This window comes from Gymnoscopelus microlampas, assembly GCF_963454915.1.
Source record: "Gymnoscopelus microlampas genome assembly, chromosome: 21".
Classification (NCBI taxonomy): Eukaryota; Metazoa; Chordata; class Actinopteri; order Myctophiformes; family Myctophidae; genus Gymnoscopelus; species Gymnoscopelus microlampas.
Genome location: NC_139958.1, coordinates 3,083,202 through 3,104,781, shown reverse-complemented (window position 1 = coordinate 3,104,781; position 21,580 = coordinate 3,083,202). Strand labels below are relative to the sequence as shown.

The window sequence follows — 21,580 nt, the reverse complement described above, 5'->3', positions numbered from 1 at the left end:
CAGGAGCACTGGGGTACTGATTTTCTTTTGGGAGAAAGAGGCTTATGTTGTTTATTAAAATCTCTGCTGACACATTTTCAATGGAGCCAACTTACATATATATTCCTATACGTGGAAAAATAGGTAAAAAATATATGTTTTTGAAATTATGTAAAAAAGGAACATGTTAAATAATGAAAAAAAGTAAGCAATAGAATCAAATCCATTAGTTAGTGGTGTCTGTGTTACTATCTGAATCTTTGTCAGTAAATCAATACTACTCCATCATGAAACACAGTACAGAAAATATATTTAACTGATAGAGACGGGAGAAAGAGAGATAGAGAGGGAGTTAAAGGCCATTTCCAATCAAATCTGAATGATACAATATTGATATTTGTCAATAAATGTCACTTTGAAGGATGTTCTCACAACAATGTGTATTTCCAGGTAGAACACTGCCATCTTGTGGCTGTTTGATGTATCTCTACAAAAGGAAAACTGCATGGTTTGTATTTAAAGGTCACAGGTCACGACTGGGTTATTTTAGACACATCTATATGAATGTCAGTGGTGTAAAGTAACTAAGTACATTTGCTCAAGTACTGTTCAATTTTGAGGTACTATTACCTAACCGGAGTATTTCCAATTGTCAATACTTTTACTCCTACTCCACTACATCTCAGAGGCAAATATTGTACTTTTACTCCACTACAATTATTAGAAAACTTTAGTCACTAGTTACTTTGCAGATATAAAACATTATAAAACATGCATTAACCTCTTTAGTCGTATTTTACAACTTTTATGAGTACGTTTTCTACCACTGAACATAGTCATAGATAAATATATTTTGTGTGGTCAATATGTTTGACACAAGCCGTTGCCTGGGGGGGGGGGGGGGGGGGTTAGTGTGGAGACAATTTGTCGCAAATGTGTGACGCGTCAACCAGAGTATTTAAAAATGTTGCTTACACTAAATCAAGCTAATCGAGAAAAAGCACTTTCAGCACCATGGACAGCTCGTCAGGTCAGGTGTTTTCAGAACCATGGATAGCTCCTCAGGCCAGGTGTTTTCAGAACCATAGACAGCTCAGGTCAACCGCCACAGCATCGGTTCTCAAAGTGGGGTCCGGGGACCCCCAGGGGTCCTTGGAGGGGTACCAGGGGGTCCCCAGCAAATGTAGTTAATATAGTGTCACAATCGTTTTAACCAAATTAACCATATTTTATACTTTGGGCTATTCAAAAATAGCAGATATACAAGCTCATAGCTCGGCAAAAAACGTGAAAACTCAAATCTTTGCTTCTGGGGGTCCCTGGAACGATATATTTTGAGATGGGGGTCCACGGTCAAATACGTATCATTTTGGGGGTCCTTGACATGAAAAAAAGTTTGAGAACCACTGCTCTAGTCTACAGTGTAGAGGACATGGTATTCGTCTGGTTTGTGTAGAGTCTACACAAACCACACAAATACCCTGTCAAGGCGGATGCTTTAAATGTAATACAAATAATAGTAATGCTAATATTAATATTATTAATAATAATAATATTAATAATACAGCAGAACACTCATTTTCAACATGATCAAACTGTTTGTAACAATTAAAAACAACAATGTATTTTCAGGTCAACATCCATGTTTTATTAGTGAGTGTTGTACAGTATTAGTGACAGCATGCTGTCTGCAGACAGAAGGCACATCACATCCACAGCCTGATGACCAAGGCAGAACAGCCTTGTTGCACATTCAGCATTGGCATTAATCTCTCAATGGAACGCTTTCTTGGAGACGCATCTTTTTTTTTAATTTGGCAAACAACATTGGATTGCCCTTTTTTTTTTATTAATCCATTAAGACCGGGGTCATTTTAAGATTTATTTGGGCTATTCAAAAATAGCAGATATACAAGCTCTGAGCTTGTAGATCTGCTATTTTCTTTTAAATCATGATTTTCTTTTGCGAATCTTTGAATATATATATTTTTAAAGAAAACATTTGTAACTCAAATCTTTGCTTCTGGGTTAATTAAAAAGGACGAAAATCTCCAAAAATCTGTTTGGATTTAGAGAACATTTTTAAGACTCGACCTCAGGTCTTAATGGGTTAACTAAACACAATCCTGGAATGGAAGATTTAACGAGAAGGCAATTAAAAGTAGTCAACAAATCATTAAAAGTAACGGAATGAAGGCCAATATTGTTTTGGTGAATTACTTTGCTTAAAAGTAAAAAAGTAAATCTGCAATAAAGGCCTTAACCCCAAACCCAACACCTCTACCATGGCTATTAGAAGAAAAGCACCATTCTTGACATTTCTTTAAGACATAAAAAGGAAAGAAACATGAAAGCAAAGTAGAAATCCCATGAAAATGTTAATTATATAAGTAAAAAAAATACTGCAGATTCTGTCATGCATTAAACATCTGAAGGTGCTCTAGAATTGTGTACATTCAACAAGAATTTGACCGATAGAAGTCTTTGTAAATGAATCATACAAATACATAGTAGGCACTTGTATTAGGAACTTAAAAAGGCAACTAAAGCCTGATCTACAAGCTCACGAGGTTGTGAGCTTGTAGATGAGCTGGTTTCCGGTAAGCAACACCTGTCGCACAACTGAGTATAAATCAGGCGTCAATACATTTCTGCGACTGTTAAATGTAAATCACCTGACAGCATCTCTACAATCTCAATTCCGTCGATTTGCTTGACAGATATTTGAATATATATATTTCATCTCTATTCAAAATACAATCCTCATAAATGCTTGATGAACGTGAACGTGAAATTAAGTAAGTAAGGCATTTATAGGTTTTAATTGCATCCGTCGACAGAAATCAACTAACAATCACACTTCTATTATCATCGATAGCCTATAATCTCTCTGTTTTATTAATCCACTACTTGCATATACAAACTGGTCCTTAAAATAATTAGTCTGCTGACCATCTCTTCCCTCATTTCAAGTATAATCAGTGAACATTAGCTACTGTACCTCACATTAAGTTGGAACTATTGTATTATCAATTATTATAATTATTATTAACTATGTACAACATAAGATCAACGTTCTGTAGAAGGCGGGCTCTGATGAAACAGGTCTAGACCAGAACGAATCCTTCATTCCTTTCCCTGAGCTCTAAAGGAACGTCCCTGTTATTAGAAATTAAGATGAGAGGCTACAGGTGTAAACAATTAACGTTGCAATTATCTCCTGCGTTGGCCTATCCCACAGATATGGATTAGAGTGGCTGGCTTTAGTTCTACATCAAATGACTCAACTTAAAACGTTAGTTGTTATGGAGGTAGATATTATTACAACCTAAAGCAGGGGTCTTCAACAGGGGGTCCGGGACCCCTAGGGGGTCCTCAGAGTTAAGACAGGGGGTCCGGGACCCCTAGGGGGTCCTCAGAGTTAGGACAGGGGGTCCGCCATATCTTTGTGTGATATGATTGTTTTTCTTTTTTTTTACATTAACCACTTTAACCCTAGCATCCCTTTTCTGGGGAGAACTTTAGCCAAAAACAGCAGATCTACAAGCTCACAACGCCTCGCGCTGCGAGGCGTTGTGAGCTTGTAGATCGGCTGTTTTTGGCAAAGGGTTATAGGTGTGTATAGGGAAAAAAGAGCAGCAAAAGTGTATCTGAATGTTATACAATATAGAGTAGGGGGTCCCTGCTTCATCTCTCTCTCAGCTAGGGGGTCCTTGGCCTGAAAACGTTGAAGACCCCTGACCTAAAGAGTAGCGTTGTTGCTGAGACAGGTTTGGGACTTTGGCTGTTGGAGGTCCTGTCCTTTAGCTTTTCCTGCTTGTGTGTACTCATCACTGTGGGGGGTGTGTGTGTGTGTGGGGGGGTGTGGGGTCCCACTTCAATCTGTCTTCCAGACCTTGTTGAGGATCTTCACGACTTCCTCATAAATAATGAAGACGATGGCCACGTCCATACACACACGACCCAGTCGAGGTACGGTGCCTTTGTAGAAGCTGCATGGGACATAGGAGGAGGAGGAGAGTCATTAGCTTAGAACAACAGTGGTTCTCAACCAGTGGTCCTTGAGAGAGGGGTTCCAGGTGGTCCCCAGCTAAATGATGGAGAGTTGGTAACCAAATGGGCCCAATAATTTATCTTTGCTTTTACATTTTTCTATTGTATTTTTGTTGTTAAATGAGGTGAGATTAACTTTACAAACCCCTCTGGATGTTCTAAATCTCATCTGCACAACCCACACTTATGCTGTTGTTGCTTCATTTGTTATTGTTTCATGTATGTATGTGATGTGTATCTTTTGAAGCAAACATTTTAACTCAAATCTTTGCTCCTGGGGGGTCCCTGAAACAAAAATATTTTACAAATGTTCGCTTTAAAAAATATATATATTCAAAGATTTGCACAAAGTTTCACGATTTTTGAAAAATAGCAGATCTACTTTTGAATAGCCAAATAAATCTAAAATGACAGAGATGCGTTCCTAGATTGAATGTGTTAAATTGTGTTGTTTTCTTTCTTCTTTTTTTGGGATAATTTTTATCCCTCGATTTTGGTTTTGTAACTAGGGAGGCCAGGGCCGAGCTCATGCCTCCTTCAATGCATGAGAGCCAAATGACCTTCTTGTCACCTGACAGGGGGGAGTTTCCCTGGTAGGACGTAGCGCGTGGAAGGAACACGTTATTCCAACCAGTTCCTTTCCCCTCCATCAGGCGCCCCGGCTGACCAGGGGGAGGCAGTATAGAGACCAGGATTACTACATGTTTTTGTGAGGGTATTAACCATAGACATATAAAGGTAGACGCCTCCTTCGGCTCTGAGGCTTTGGTATCGTGGGCGCCATTTTAGCGTAGGAAAGCTGTGGGCAAGCTTCCGCGTGTGTCACAGAAGGGGGCGTTCGGTAGGCCAATCAGAGGCAGGTGGGGGCGGGACAACTAGATTCTGACAAGTCTTAGAAAAGACGCACTGTGATTGGCCAGTAATCAACGCGCTGTGATTGGCCAGTAGTCACTTTGAGTGTCCGTTCTCCTACGCGAAAATGGCGGCCGCGATACCAGTTGCTCCAACGAACTGCAGAGGCCAATGAGGTATCTAGGTTTCTATATCTGTGGTATTAACTACCGTAGGAGACACGGGGAGAACATGCAAACTCCACACAGAGTAGGCCCTTTCACCAACCCCATGTAGGGTATGGGCGCTGATGGCGCGGAGGAGAAGACACGCCCCCAGCGTCCCCGGCGGGAATCGAACCCAGGACCTTCTAGCTGTGAGGCGACAAGTTGTTGTTTTCTTTCTGAATGCACCACTTCTACTACTACTCCTCCCTCCAAACCCGTTGCATACGGCATAAGAACTTACGCTGCAGGTCCTTCATGCTTCATGATCTGCGTGGCACAGTCCAGAGTGCTTTTGTACTTGTGAGCCTCCAGACCCTGTTGAATAACAAACACATGTTTTACTATTTAGCATGTTTGTAACATGCAGTAGTTTTCTGTTTAGCTCTTTTTACCTGGTTTTCTCCCCAACTGTTTAGTCGTCGTTATGCCCATTGATTGCCTGCCCGCAATTATACGAACTACAAGCTCACAACGCCTCACACTGCGAGGCGTTGTGAGCTTGTAGATCGGGCATTTTCACAATGTGTGCCTCTTTCTTGCGTAATATTCGACAATACAATCTTTCACATTTTTTTTTACACAATATCCAGACAAATGACAAAATTCCCTGTTACACAAATCCAGTATTTTCTTCTCTTTCATTTTATTTACAATACTGTGTTTTCTCTTATCCTCTTTTCAATACAGTTGCAAAGCTATTTTTTGCAATAATTATTTTATTAAATCAATTTAAAGAGTCACCAGTTTGAATCGATGTAAGACAAATCCTTAATGATTATTATGATTTATATTATGTGTCAGCTGTGGCTATAGAAGGAAGTGTCATACCTGCATCCTGGTCTTTAAAACATCCACAGGAGTGTTTCCAAACACACTGGCAGCTCCAGCGATGGCTCCAAACAGTCCAGTTATCAACGGATTCATTGCCTTGTTAGGATCGTCTCCTAGATGGTTCACACATAGAAAGCTACGTTATTGAGATGAACATGAATGTGTTGAACATGATACTATGGTATGAAACCAAACATATGTGTACGCACACGCACACACACACACACACACACACACACACACACACACACACGCACACACACACACACACACACACACACACACACACACACACACACACACACACACACACACACACACACACACCTTTGTACCAGTTCCTCATTCCAGTCATGACGTAGAAGCGGATGGCCTGGTTGGAGCCCTGCTTCAGGATTGTGGCCGTCAGTCCCTGGTACGTCCCCTTCAGTCCTGTTAGTAGAATAATAATAATAATAATGATAATAATAATGATAACAATCAGTCCCTGGTACGTCCCCTTCAGTCCTGAGGACACCATCAGTTAAAACAGCACATAAAACAATGTGGAGATCTAATCTAAACCACCTAATATGCGAGACAATGTGAGTCATCTTCTAAATATGAAATGATAAAATAATAACCAAGAACATCGTTATAAACATACTTATAATGTATTACAATCTGCTTATAACACTGTATAATTATAGTTATAAGAACTCATCAGTGCTTATAATGCTTTATAACAACAATCATAACACATTATGAAGCATTCTATAATGACTTAATAATGTCAACTATTATAAGTGTCTCTATAATCTTTTAAAGCAACAAATGATCACTTATAGTGGCTTATAATGACAGTAAAATGCATTTTAACAGTGATTACAATGCATTATAAGGGTGATTATAAAGCATTATAATATATATATATATATATATATATATATATATAATTATAATGTCTTACAACTATGAGGATTAACTTGGATTGCATTCAAAGCGTCATAATAAAATGGTTTATTATGTATTATGATTTCATTATGAGTACTTATGAGTGCTTATCAGTGGCGGCCTTTGCTATGTTTCACCCGTTTCAATTGAAACGGGCCAGCTCTGGGTGTATGATACAACATGTGCTGGGTTACAGTAAATGAACAGCCTTACCCTGAGTTCTAATGATCTCCCTAACCCCATGGAAGAAGCCTCTGTACTTTGGGTTTGCTGAGGTCTGGTCATGGATGAATTTCACCTAAAACATAATATACATACAGTGAACTTAAAAAAAAAAAAAAACAGAATTGAAAACAATATAAATAAAAGAGACTAAGTCGGTCAATATTTGAAGCCATTTTTGTTGTTTTTGTCGATATCTTTTTGATATGTTTGTGTGACGCTGTAGTTAGTATGATCAAGTACGTATAGGGCCAAAATGTTCTGTGTGGCTGGAATTCAACAACATCACAGCGCTCGCAACTCACTTTTAAACGCTCCAAGCTTTATTCACAGCAGCAGACGTCCAAGTGAACGACATTTCAAGCGTGCAGTCTTTGTCAAGCCACTCACATTTAAAAGGGAGTTGCGAGCCCTTTGTTGGTCTAGGATTTTACTGCCTTTGCACATTGCCTCTCAGCACTGAAGGTGGAGGATGTGCATTGTCTTTGTCTGTGACTGTAATTCAGCTGTGTGTCACTGCAAAGCCTTGTGAATATCCAACATAATGCATTGAAGGTAGAAATATTCAATATAGCTGGTAGAACAAGTTTTAGATTTTTGGCATGGTGTTAGGTAAGGTTTGTTCTTTTTAGATAAAAGGTCTCTGCCTGACAGCAACGATATATAACAACATACACTTTTCAGAAAATGGATTTAGAAGGCATTTGTAGAATCGGCCTGAGGCCTTAATGGGTTAATAATGCAGGGTGTAAAGGGCTGTGAGCCATGTGGCTGACCTTGACCGTCTCCATGGGACAGACCACCACCACAGCCTCGGCCACGCCGGCCCCCAGACCACAGAGCATCCCTCGGGTGCTGTCCAGTTTACCAGACTCATCACGCATCTTGTTACTGAGGAACTCAAACACCCCGAACCTGGAATCATGGAATGACAAAACAGAGCCAACGGTATATAGCAGTGGTTCTCAAACTTTTTCATGTCAAGGACCCCCATATTGACACTTATTAGCCCGTGGATCCCCATTACAAAAGATATGCCAGGGACCCCCATAAGAGAAGATTTTTATGGCTCTAGCAGTGATTCTCAACCATTTTAATTTCAAGGACCCCCCAGTTTGACATGCATTAGGGCTACGGACCCCCATTTAATGGCATTTCTATCACTTGGACTGCAATTTATATTGTAAAATCTATGTCAATTTAACTCTGAGAGCGGGTCCATTTGGTTCCATTTGTACACTCTCAGAGTTACAGACCCATAAGGGTCCATTTGGTGCCTAATCTATCATTTAGCTGGGGACCCCCTGGAACTCCCTCAAGGACCCCTGGGGGTCCCCGGACCCCACTTTGAGAACCAATGTATATAGCATGCATTATGGAATAAAGTCAAAATAAAATCTCATGACTGAACCACTTTGTCCCAAATCTGTGATTTGTGACTAGTTCTCCGTTTCCTAAATACAATGAACAAAGTATGTAAGATGACGATGTTTAAGGTATTACATTCTAAAACCCATGTTGCTGCTGTTCTACATACAGCCGACCAGTTGAATAAATCACAGATTGAGGCTTTAAGCTTTTATGAAATATCCGACACCGTTCATGTTTGTGGAAGGATTTTTTGTTTTGGGGGATTTGACCCTTTGTGCAACATGGGGCAACCCATGCGTCAAAGGCCCATATAACTATATAAGACCTCCCCTCACATACCCCTGATATGCAGCCACGGCCATTCATGTTCATTTGCGTAGTTCCTTGGGCTTTTGATATGCAAATCGCCCTGGCTGGCAGTATTTCATTGTTTTGTTTTTTTGTTTCGGAAGGTCTCTCTCTCTCTCTCTCTTTCTTTCTCTCCTCTCTCTTTCGTCTCCCTCTCTCCCCCTCTCCCCTCTCTCTCCCTCTCTCTCAATCTCTCTCTCTATCAAACTGGAAATGATATCTACTCTATTAAAATAATTCTGGGGGGGGGGGACCCAAAGCCCCCCTACTTACTTATGGAATCTAATGACTGGAATCAGTGATGATGATGACTGAGAACTTTAATCCATGAGTATGGTAATAGGTATGTGTGTGTGTGTGTGTGTGTGCGTGTGCGTGCGTGCGTGCGTGCGTGCGTGCGTGCGTGCGTGCGTGCGTGCGTGCGTGCGTGCGTGCGTGCGTGCGTGTGTGTGTGTACCTGACAGCTGCCTTTGGTATGGATCCATACACCAGTGAGCTCAGGCCTCTGTACAGACCCAGAACACCATGACTCCTCACTGTCTGCTTCACACAGTCACCTGGGAGTGAGACAGCAGGACACAGGTTTGGATTGATTGATTGATTACCCTAAAGCAGGGGTCTTCAACGTTTTCAGGCCAAGGACCCCCCTAGCTAAGACAGAGATGAAGCAGGGACCCCCTATATATTGTATAATAGTGTTTCAGATTAAAGTTTTTTTTTTTTACTTAGTCTGCTCTTTTTTCCCTTTACACCTAGAGGCTTATATATAAGCCTCTTTGCCAAAAAATAGCAGATCTACAAGCTCTCAACGCCTCGCAGCGCGAGGCGTTGAGAGCTTGTAGATCTGCTATTTTTGGCTAAAGTTCCCCCCAGAAAAGGAATTCTAGGGTTCAAGTGGTTAATGTAAAAAAAAACTAAATCCTATCACACAAAGATTTGGCGGACCCCCTATAGTAGCTCTGAGGACCTCTGATGTTGAAGACCTCTGCCCTAAAGAATTGCATTTTTATGGCTCTTTTCTAAGCGGCGAACAGTCAACACCAGCGTCCTCACTTTCCCCACATTCACACACCAATGGTGTGCCAAAGCTAGCGCCGGCGAGGGTTCAGAATAAGTGTCTTGCCCGAGGACACTTCGGCATGCGGACAGGAGGAGCCGGGATTCGAACCGCCGACCCACGGATCATTGGACAACCCCGCGCGGTACCTCCTGAGCCACAGCCAACCTTTAATGCAGGGGTCTTCAACGTTTTCAGGCCAAGGACCCCCCTAGCTGAGAGAAAGATGAAGCAGGGACCCCCTCTATATTGTATAAAATTTTAAGTTTCAGATAAACTTTTGCTGCTCTTTTTTCCCTCTACACCTATAACTATGCCAAAAATATTATTACGAAACATACATTAACCACTTCAGCCCTATATACATTTAGGCCGTTTGAAAATAGCCGATCTACAAGCTCACAATGCGACGCATATTTTTGTACTTTTACTCAAGTAAATTTTGACTTTTACTTGTAACGGAGTATTGCTACATTGCAGTATTGATACTTTTACTTAAGTAAAAAAAAATAGTACTTTTTCCACCACTGCATAAGTAAGACAGGAGGGTAAAGGTCAGAGCCAGGTGAGAAACCAGGATGTAATAAATGCTCAAACTAAAAGAGCAAAAGTGTCTTCTTGCTCCTTATCTCGGCCCTTTTATCATTTTATGATCACACCATTTATTGCAGCACCTTATTAGGGTTGTACATTTAGCAGTCATCACATGTTAAAAGCATGTTAAACCTTTACTACATTGAACTATTAACTAGGTTAACTCTTACAGTATATAATTCACAAGTCTATTGTCTTAAAGGTGACCTGAAGCATATAGGATACAACAGGGTTATGAAGGAAATATCTAGAGATGTTTTATAGTCTGTGCCCCAATAACTTGGAAAGCCTATACGTTGTAATACCCTTCAATCCGGGTAAGCATCTGTGTCATTTTAGCTGTTGCTATGTATATCAGGGGTCTTCAACAGGGGGTCCGGGACCCCTAGGGGGGGTCCGCCAAATCTTTGTGTGATAGGATTTTTTTTTTACATTAACCACTTGAAGCCTTGCATCCCTTTTCTGAGGAGAACATTAGCCAAAAACAGCAGATTCCTCTACGGCGTAGAGGAAAAAAAAGAGCAGCAAAAGTTTATCTGAAAAACACTTTTATACAATATAGAGTAGGGGGTCCCTGCTTCATCTCTCTCTCAGCTAGGGGGTCCTTGGCCTGAAAACATTGTAGACCAGTGATGTATATAGTAACATGCATTTTCTTTTGTTTTTAAAGTTTTTCAGAAAAATTAGGTTTGGATTTAGAAGCCGTTTTTTTAAATCTGTCTCAGTAGTCCAGGAAAACTAGCGTATTTTGGACCAAAATCAAATAAATTGGACAAAATCAAAGTAATTGTAACAGAATGTTTTTCTTCACAGACCATTTCTATAAAGTCACCAGAACAACATACTAAAAGTCCTAAGAAATCCTAGTTGCGGAAATATATTTAATTGCCACCAATCCAAGATGTCCTCCAGTTATTGTCAAAAAGCCATGTCAAATTATGGTGAGTCCAATTTCCATTCCTGGAATTTCAATTGACTTCCAAAAACATTTTGAGGTGAGGAATTAAGATAAAATAGCCTGACTGAAGTGCAAGGGAGTCCATGTTTTTTTTTGCATGTGCATCTCTATGTGGCTTTTTGACAGTAATTGGTGCATGGACTTGGATTGATGCCAATGAAACATATTTCCGCAATTTCTTAGGACTTTTAGTATGTTGTTCTGGTGTCTTCATAGAAATGCTCTGTGAAGAAAAAACATTCTGTTACAATTACTTTAATGTGAAACGATAGTTACATAAACTGTGCTCTGAGATGAAAGCAGACAAGCGGCAGACAGACAGACAGACAGGCAGACAGACAGACAGACAGACAGACAGACAGACAGGCTGCAGACAGACAGACAGACAGACAGACAGACAGACAGACAGACAGACAGACAGACAGACAGACAGACAAACAGACGGACAGACAGATGGACAGACAGACGGACAGACAGACAGGCTGCAGACAGACAGACAGACCAAAGTCCAGCAATTCTCTGCTAACAGATAACAGTTAGAAAGTGGGTCAATGCACCTACACAATGGATCTACAAGCTCACCTACACAATGGATCTACAAGCTCACCTACACAATGGATCATTATGCATTAGTGATTCACGGTCTATACGGTCTCTAAGGGATCTACAAGCTCAAAACGCGTCGTTTCGCGCCACGTTTCCAGCTTGCCAAATACATATCATTTTGGACAAGTTGGAGCACCACTGATATAGCAACATACTGTTAGGATCTATCAGGAGGGGGACTACAAGGGGAGGTACATGTAAATTCCCATCTCTTTTGCACATACATATAGTGCTGTTTACATTTCTGACCAATAAAGTATTCAATCAATCAGCCAAATGGTACAACATTGTATAAGGTAAAACATGTCAGAATAATAAGTCATGGCTAACAGAACAGAAGACTCACCGACGCCTTTGAACTTGGGAGGGTTGGCCTTCTCGTCCAGCTGCAGCTGTGTTTTCACGTACTCGGTGGGGAAGGTGATGCAGATCTCTATGCCTCCTGCAAGCCCGCCTGGAACACATGATCACACCGATCACCATCACAGACCCAGCAGGACACATGCATATCGTCTATGTCCAGTGTAAACCTCATATGAACCAAGCTGTTACTTTTCAGGGTTCAAATAAAACCAGAAAAAGGTGATCCTCGGGGGACAGGTCTCCCACCAACAGGTCAGGTATAGGTTATTGTGGGCCAGCAATGTTTGCAATTCGCCAATCAGGATGTGAAAAGGGTGGCATTTCTTCCTCTGCTATACTGTTCACGAACCCGCCTACCAGTGACATCATCGATGATGGAGAATCCAAGCTAATAGAGACTTCAGGCTTTCTATTCCTGGAAAGTTATCATGCTATAATATAAGCCATTGTTTTTTTTCGCATTAACTCGTAGTACTCACAGACTGCCAGCATGTTTACAGCTTAAACATAGGAAAAATATTATTGTTTTGTCCGTTTATTTTTTAACATTGAAGTGAATGGAGCAGCAACTTTTTGGAAAATGTTATCTCCTGGTTCTTTGTGACGAACGGAAAAACGGAAAAACCCAAAAAATAAAGATTAAAAAAAAAAAAAATCTTTAAAAAAAAAAATGTTTTAAATAAAAATAAAATGATATCTTGTTTGGAAAAAAAATTAAAAAAAAGAACTGCCTAATGATGTCATTGGTAGGCGGGTTTCTGAAGTGTCCAACATTCCTCATCCCTACAGGCAATGTTTCCACAGATGTGTGAGTACAGGTGTGCCTTGAGGTTGACCTTTGGTGTGTAGACATGTCGTGGCCTCGTGGGCACAAAAAGGTTTGCAAACCCCTGTATTATACCACAGCTATGGTATTTAAGGCATGCAGCGTTGTCAACAAGTCAACAACAACCACAGACACATCTGTAAATGCGGCTGTAAATGTAAATTAGCCAAGTTGCACACTAAGTTATATTCTTTTGTGAATGTTTTTGTGACCGTTTTTTTTTTTTTGTGAATGTTTTTTGTTTTTTTTTACATTTTTAACTAATCAATCGATATCCTTTTTGTTTTGTTTTGAAAACACCATGTTTCATTTAAAATGTTAAACATGAATGTAGAGACTGTATAAATGATGTTAAACATGAATGTAGAGACTGTATAAATGATGTTAAACATGAATGTAGAGACTAGGGTTTAACACCGGGATTCCCGGGATACGGGAATCCCGGGAATCCCGAGGTTATTTACCGTCCCGGGAACTGACTCCGGTTCCCGGGATCCCGTTTTTTCTTTTTTTTTGTTAGAAATGAATACTAATTAGTAGAAAGGCCTATCTACAGCGCGGAGGAATTACTATTATAATTAGCCAAGTTACTTGCCGCGTTGCCGACCAGGGCAGGGTCCCATCGTCCCGTTGTGAACCAATATGTGACGCACTGAATGTAACAGTAATGAACAAATTAAAACACAAGTGGCCGTGATGCCCCATGTCTGCCCTGCGCACGCTGATTTCAACGTTTCCTCTGCTGTCAATACGGTAGACACCAGTTGACTAGTTGATATTCAACATCAAGTGAAACGCTGCATAAACAGTGGGTAGGTTTTTTTTTCGAGCCTATATTCCAGCTTAAAATGCGCGCAAGCCAAGCAATGCTTTTGATAGAGAGACGGGAGAGCTGGAGAGAGAGCAAGAGAGAGAGAGAGAGAGAGGGAGAGAGAGAGCGAAAGTAGGCTATTAGACCGATGTGGTCCGATTGTTTTATCATCATTAATGTAGCCTACCCTACCTACACTTGCATTTTAGAACGTTCAAACTACCATTTACTAACTACCCAACAAGTGAACTGCACAACAGCTGTCTGTCTCATTGATTGTCAGTGGCAGCGGGCGGCAGCGCGTGCACATCAAAATCACACTACAAAACCCGACATTTGATCAACAACAAAATATAGATTAATACATTTGACAACATACAGCCGACATCCCAAAATGGAGTCTTAATATCCAGCAAGTAGCCTAGCCTAATATAAATTAATAACTGCAAACAAATTACAAGTTTAGGCTATCAAATCAATATCCTACAAAAGTAGAGATAAGCTGTGACCTCACCGGCGCTCTGATGGACAATAAATAAATAATCATTTTGCAAACAACATCCATGTTCTGTTCTCTTGTCAATAATGATACAAATGGAACGTTTATTTCAGCAGCTAGAGTTTGACATTGTTTGAGTGCGTTTTGGCTGCACAGCGCAGCTCCTCGTTTAAGTTAATCGTCTTCACCCACTGCTTGCGCAACAGGGCAGATCTCCGCCAGGGCACTATATTATATTTATATATTATATTTATTTGATTTAAAAAATCAACTTAAGTCATTATTAGTGCAAGTTCATAGGTGGACACTGGACACAATAGGGACATTTGGGCACCTCGATGTAAAATTGGCTATTTAAGTATATAAATGCATTTAATAGTGGGCACTTTTTTTTTTTTACCCTTTAACGGGAATTCCCGGGAAGCCCGGGAAAAGGTCTGAAAATTCCCGGGAATTAAAATTAGATATTTCCCGGAAAATGTTAAACCCTAGTAGAGACTGTATAAATGATGTTAAACATGAATGTAGAGACTGTATAAATGATGTTAAACATGAATGGAGAGACTGTATAAATGATGTTAAACATGAATGGAGAGACTGTATAAATGATGTTAAACCTGAATGGAGAGACTGTATAAATGATGTTAAACATGAATGGAGAGACTGTATAAATGATAAGAGAACAGAATGTCCGACGCATCATCCTTGCAGAATGGTGCGGTTCCACCTTAAGAGGCAGTGGGTTGTCACATCTGGCGTTCAACAGCAAACAGAACGGCAGCAGCTCATTGGCTGAGCTGCAGAGCGAGTGATTCTGCCTCCCACATGATGACACTCCCCCCTGGGGGTGGGTGTGGGTGGGGGGGGGTGTACAGTACTGTTACTGTGTAGCTTTCAAAACACTGCCTTAGTAACATAACATACTGTGGTTATATTTCAACTAAGATGTGCTAACTATTAAACCACCACAGGCACAAATTACAAAAGCAATGAGAATTGTTTTGGAAGTTTGGAAAAAACTCCTACTCAGATTCAAATGTAGAAGTATTTTCATATCAAATTAGGAGCTAAATTTTATTATTTTTGATTGCACTTAAATTAGTGTACATGGGGAAAACATAAATTGTCATTTAAAAATGACAAATATGACACAAATTGTGTTTTAACTGAGGCATGCTTCAGTGTGTCATGCAGTGCAATCCAACACATCACTGCACACAACAACATGCAGGGGTCAGGCCAATAGTCCAAAATGTCAAAGGTTTAGGATTCTTTCTTAAAAACAACATGGTTTTAATATTTCGCGCTGACCCACTCACACACACAGACACACACACAGACACACACGCACACGCACACGCACACACACACACACACACACACACACACACACACACACACACACACACACACACACACACACACGGTACAGGTAAAAAGCTGAAAAACAAAACACAGTGTCTTCACCAAGTCACAGCAAAAACATTTCTGGTGCCAAGAGATCATCAATCAATCATGGTCAGTTTTGATACAAGGGTGACACACACAACCCCGGCATTCCTCTGGTTAGAAGATGCTTTACAGCCAAATGAAGCCAAAAGAAACCCTGACAAACAGAACATGTCATCACCTGCAATCCCAAGCCTTCATCTAGTACCTTCATTCCTAAGCTGGACAGAAGAGATGCAACTATTGTATTAAGTTCAATTAACATATGACTGATGTGTATGTGAGGGCACACTGTGTGTATATACAATACATTATATTATAAATACTGTATGTCATGGTGTGTACAGAGAAACACTCTGTTACAATTAAGTAAAAGGCCTGTGTTCAAAATGTTGTTACTTGAGTAAAAGTACAAAAGTATTGGCATCAAAGTATACTTAAAGTACCAAAAGTAAATTATTCTCAAATAGCTTAGGTACAAAATAGGGCAAAAGTGGTTAATGTGTGTTTTATAAAATAATAATTGATATCTGCAAAGTAATGCACGTGTGTGTGTGTGTGTGTGTGTGTGCGTGTGCGTGTGCGTGTGCGTGTGCGCGTGTGTGTGTGTGTGTGTGTGTGTGTGTGTGCTGAGGTCGACAGAGCAATGTGCTTGGTCATCGTGGTTCACAGAACTGAGATATATATAAAAAAAGTACTGCAGTCCCCAATCCTCTTTCTGACTGTTAAAGCTGAACTATGTATGCTTGCTCAGGGGATAAATGTAATCTTGACCATCAGGTCAGAATTCGAGTCAGATCCTGTGTCTAGGTGAGACATGACCTTTGACACGATCTAAATGTCTTAATAGAGGAGCAGGGAGACAAAATACAACCAATTATATAAGTTATATTGCATTAGCATTCTCTACCATACAGATTGGACAAAATTACATTGTATTAATTAAAAGACAATTACTTAGTGCTGCTTTTTAGGGGATCTGCATGGGTCATTAGAAAACACCTACAAAATACCTTTACATTTGATCATGTTAACACAGGGGTCTTCAACAGGGGGTCCGGGACCCCTAGGGGGGGTCCTCAGAGTTACTACAGGGGGTCCGCCAAATCTTTGTGTGATAGGATTTTTTTATTTTACCTTAAACTTGAACCCTAGCATCCCTTTCCTGAGGAGAACTTTAGCCAAAAATAGCAGATCTACAAGCTCACAGCGCCTCGTGCTGCGAGGCGTTGTGAGCTTGTAGATCGGCTTGTAGATCGACTTTTTTTTAAAGTCCATACTGCTATTCATAGGGCTGCACATGTGTCATGTGTTTCGCTAGCCAATCACAGTCCTGAATTTGCAAAGTCAGCCAATCACATTACAGTTAGTGGTGATGACACTAGCTGTAATGTGATTGGCTGACTTTGCAAAAGTATCGATTTGCATTAACAATGGAAGGGTTAGGGGGTATACAAATCTTTTGGTCGGTGTCCAAAACTTACTTATAGGGGGCGGCTACACCGCCCCAAAAATGAAAATAATAATAATAAAAAAGTCAACACTTGAGCAGGAAACCGGGTTCAAACCCGGGGTAGAAGAGGAAAGTGACATAGTGCAGATGAAGAGTTCAGCTAAGTTCAGTTGTAATGCATTTAAAGAGACATGCATAGAAAACAGCCCTGGTACATCCTGTACCAACTGACTGTATACTGTAGCATAGTAACTGCTGCTGCTGCTGCGCAGATGATGAAATAACAAGAGGTTCCATCCAGTGGTGTAAAGTAACTAAGTACATTTACTCAAGTACTGTTCTTAATTACACTTTTGAGGATTTGTTTTACTTACTGGAGTATTTCCAATTTCCAGTACTTTTCCTTCTACTCCACTACATCTCAGAGGCAAATATTGTACTTTTACTCCACTAAAATTATTTGAAAACTTTAGTTACTACTTTGTAGATTTAGATTATATTATTACAAAACATACATTAACCACTTCAGCCCTGTATACATTTTGTCTATTTGAAAATAGCCGATCTACAAGCTCACAACGCGTCGCGAAACGAAGCGTTGTGAGCTTGTAGATCTGCTATTTTCAAAGCATTTTTATGTGTAAACTTGTGAAATGTGACAATCTGCAAAATTATGACTTTTACTTTCAGTACTTAAGTATATTTTAATGCAAATACTTTTGCACTTTTACTCAAGTAAAAAAAAGTTTGAATACCAGACTTTTATTTGTAACAGGGTATTTCTACACTGTGGTATTTGGTACTTTTACTTAAGTAAAAAATGTGCGTACTTCTTCCACCATTGATAACAAGATAGTTCCATCTTAAAAGTATGGACCCCCCCCCCCTCCCTTCCCCAGCCCCATGACAAGTCTAACTTCCTGTATAGTAGCTCTATTCTATAGAGTATAGTAGTTAGTGGTACTAGTTCCTGCTAAGATGACACAACCATGGCACACACACACACACACACACACACACACACACACACACACACACACACACACACACACACACACACACACACACACACACACACACACGGGCTATAACTGTCTTGTAATTAGACATGTACACTACACTGGGTTTAATGTAGTTATAATAACAGTTAAAGCCCCATTGAGAATGATCAGCATGAATTCCTGCATCTTCTTTCAAACGACCAGCAGCACCAAATGATAGCATTAAAGAGCTAACACTACGATCAGCCCTGAAACATGACTGTCATACCATGACAGTTGTTCCTATTTTTAATGTTATTTTACATTTACAACCCGTACATCTACATAAACGTTCAGATTTCAAATACAAAGTGCTGATGGCCACGGATGTTACAAGTTAAAGCGCTGGGATCTACGTACCCGTATTTTCTGTATTGTTCAATAAAAAGCTTTTTAATCCGATCGCCAGCCATTTTTTTCGAATTTTCGAATATGCTTTCAACTACGCGACCCTATCGGTTGGGAGGTGTATTGCACCCTAATACGCTATAAAACAAATTTAAAATGGCCGGCAATCGGATAAAAATGCTTTTTATTCAACAATACAGAAGATACGGGTACTTACACCCAGGCGCTTTAACTTGTAACATCCGTGGCCGTGGGGTCAGTACTTTATATTTGAAATCTGAACGTTTATGTAGATGTACGGGTTGTAAATGTAAATATGTCAAAAGACAAGAACAAGTAGCGCCATGACGGGTGTGACAGACGAGCGTCATGTGAACCATGGCTAGATCAGTACACTACTCTGAAATGCACGAAAGTAGCCAAATATATGCTTAAACATGTCATGTGCTATAATATATTCAGTACAGAATGCTTATAATATTAAGACAATGGATCAGACATTTAGATCTCATTCTAAACAGATAGCTTGGAAGAGTTCAAACTGTTGGCGTGCCTTCACTCCGCTACTTTGTAACAACAATGTCACTTACATTGTTGTTACAACACAGTAACTTTGTAGCAAAACTGTTCTTACCTGCCATGATGGCTTTTCCAGGGTGAGTGAGTTTGGCTTTCCCTGCAGGGGCTGCAGCCGCCAGACAGCGGGGTCTGTGGAAGGGATCGAACCGAGGAGGAGGGCTTCCAGACATGGTGGGGTTTCTGTAGTGAACCCTAACTAACACAACAAACTAAGAGTTTATTTCAGCAGACTCCTGCAGATCAGATCAGATCAGATCCATGCATCCATGCAGCCTGGTGCTTGGTGCAGAAAGAACAGCCTCAGGGCTGAACATTGGACTAAAGGACTTGGTTCCAAATGTTCACAGACTGATAAAGAAAAGGAAGCCTGTGTACTTTTACACAGTGAAGCCCCCCCCTGACCCCCTGATCTCTCTCTCTCTCTCTCTCTCTCTCTCTCTCTCTGGTTCAGAGGCTGATAGAGTGGACTCAGACTGGACTCAGTGTGCACGCAGCACGCAGCACAGCGCTGGACTGACTAGGTTCAGGGCGGGGCACGGGGTTGCCAGATTGTGCGAGAGAAATAAGCAACCCAAGGTCTAGGAAAACAATAAGCACAAAAGAAGCAACTTAATAGGCCCCATGCCATGAGCACTTTTAAACCTATTTGCATTTGAAAATATCTACAAACTCAGAGCGCGTCGTATGGTGATGCGTTGTGATCTTGTAGGTCTGCAAAAAAAAAAAAAAAAAAAAAAATCTTGGAAAAAAAGGTGCAAAATGTGGAATATTTTTGAAATATTTTAACAACACAAATCTGGTTCGGTGATCCACTCCCTGACTTAACATGTTTTCAGATGGGGATACGTGGACAATTAAATACAAATAAACAACTACACTTTATAAACAAGCCCAAATAAACAACTACACTTTATAAACAAGCCCAAATAAACAACTACACTTTATAAACAAGACCAAATAAACAACTACACTTTAGAAACAAGCCCAAATAAACAACTACGCTTTAGAAACAAGCCCAAATAAACAACTACGCTTTAGAAACAAGCCCAAATAAACAACTACGCTTTAGAAACAAGCCCAAATAAACAACTACACTTTAGAAGTAAGCCCCCAAAAAAAGCAACCCGCAAACTACCAATATTTACAAGCCACTGGCAAAAAAGCCAAACGTCGCTTATAATAAGCAGACATGGCAACGCAGAGCAGTGGTGGGTTCAGGGCGGGGCTCAGTTGGTTTTGTAGCTCTTAGATGTGACTGTGGGCGGGGCTAAAGCTCAACTTGTTGACTCCTGACTGTTGACAGTAAACAGTCACATACTGAAGTGTGTAAACCAGTGTTTCTCAAACCTTTTCATGCTAAGGACCCCCACATTGATATGTGCTTCAGGGACCCCCAGAAGAGAAGATATATATATATATATATATACTTTTTTAATTAAAATATTCTCACATTTCCCACAAGAACTAAACAACATTAAATTGTTACATCTGCATGAAATCCAATCACCACTCCCTCATCATGAGGAAGGGGGATAACAAACACAATCAATTATCATAGACCTCAGAGCTATTTTCTATGTGCTGCAAACCATTTGGAATTACAGTAGCTAGCCTGTCTATATACTGTAGCAGTATGCTGCCAGTCATGTTCTGTCACAGATGTTTGACAATGGAAGGGACGTATGGAGAAGGATCCAATCCATCTGACATTCTGACTTGTGATCATGGTGATCATGACATGTGGCTCCTGAGTCCTGAGCCACAAATGTTATCACAAAGGTCCCAGCAGATACCTACAGTATCTTGATTGATTGATTGATTGATTGGTTGGTTGGTTGGTTGGTTGATTGATTGATTGATTGATTGATTGATTGATTGATTGATTGATTGATTGATTTAATATTTTATTAGACAGAAATGTAAGACAGCAGGAGTACTGTGGTCAAACACATTGTCTAAAAGGATAACGGCAAAAAAGTCCTCGCGATCTTGTTTCCATTGGGGTCCTAGGTATTCAATTCATCAACATATAAAAAATAGCTCTAAACATTCAATATCGTCACATGTACACAGCAGTGTTCAGTTTTGAAGACTAAGACTAAAAGACTAAGATTTTGATATTTAGTCGACTATAAAGACTAGACTAAGACTAAACAATTTCAGATGACTAAAATATGACTGAAACTAAATAGAGTGTTATTC

The 21,580-nt window shown here is 40.2% G+C and overlaps 1 protein-coding gene across 2 annotated transcripts; it reads right to left on the bottom strand.

Annotated features, from left to right (window-relative positions):
- Positions 1 to 1,616: 1,616 nt before the first annotated feature.
- Positions 1,617 to 19,780, bottom strand: slc25a1b (slc25a1 solute carrier family 25 member 1b). Of its 2 annotated transcripts, none has more exons than XM_084046243.1 (10): positions 19,434 to 19,780; positions 12,357 to 12,464; positions 9,253 to 9,352; positions 7,853 to 7,991; positions 7,068 to 7,152; positions 6,249 to 6,428; positions 5,919 to 6,034; positions 5,332 to 5,405; positions 3,722 to 3,971; positions 1,617 to 3,307 (listed from the first exon to the last, which is right to left on the bottom strand). In XM_084046243.1, exons 1-9 carry the CDS (start codon positions 19,546 to 19,548, stop codon positions 3,857 to 3,859), a joined length of 1,032 nt encoding a protein of 343 aa, XP_083902369.1. In that variant the 5' UTR covers positions 19,549 to 19,780; the 3' UTR covers positions 1,617 to 3,307; positions 3,722 to 3,856. The 2 variants fall into 2 exon arrangements, with proteins under 2 accessions (XP_083902369.1, XP_083902370.1); XM_084046244.1 differs by having other exon boundaries at positions 6,249 to 6,353.
- Between the last annotated feature and the right edge of the window lie 1,800 nt (positions 19,781 to 21,580).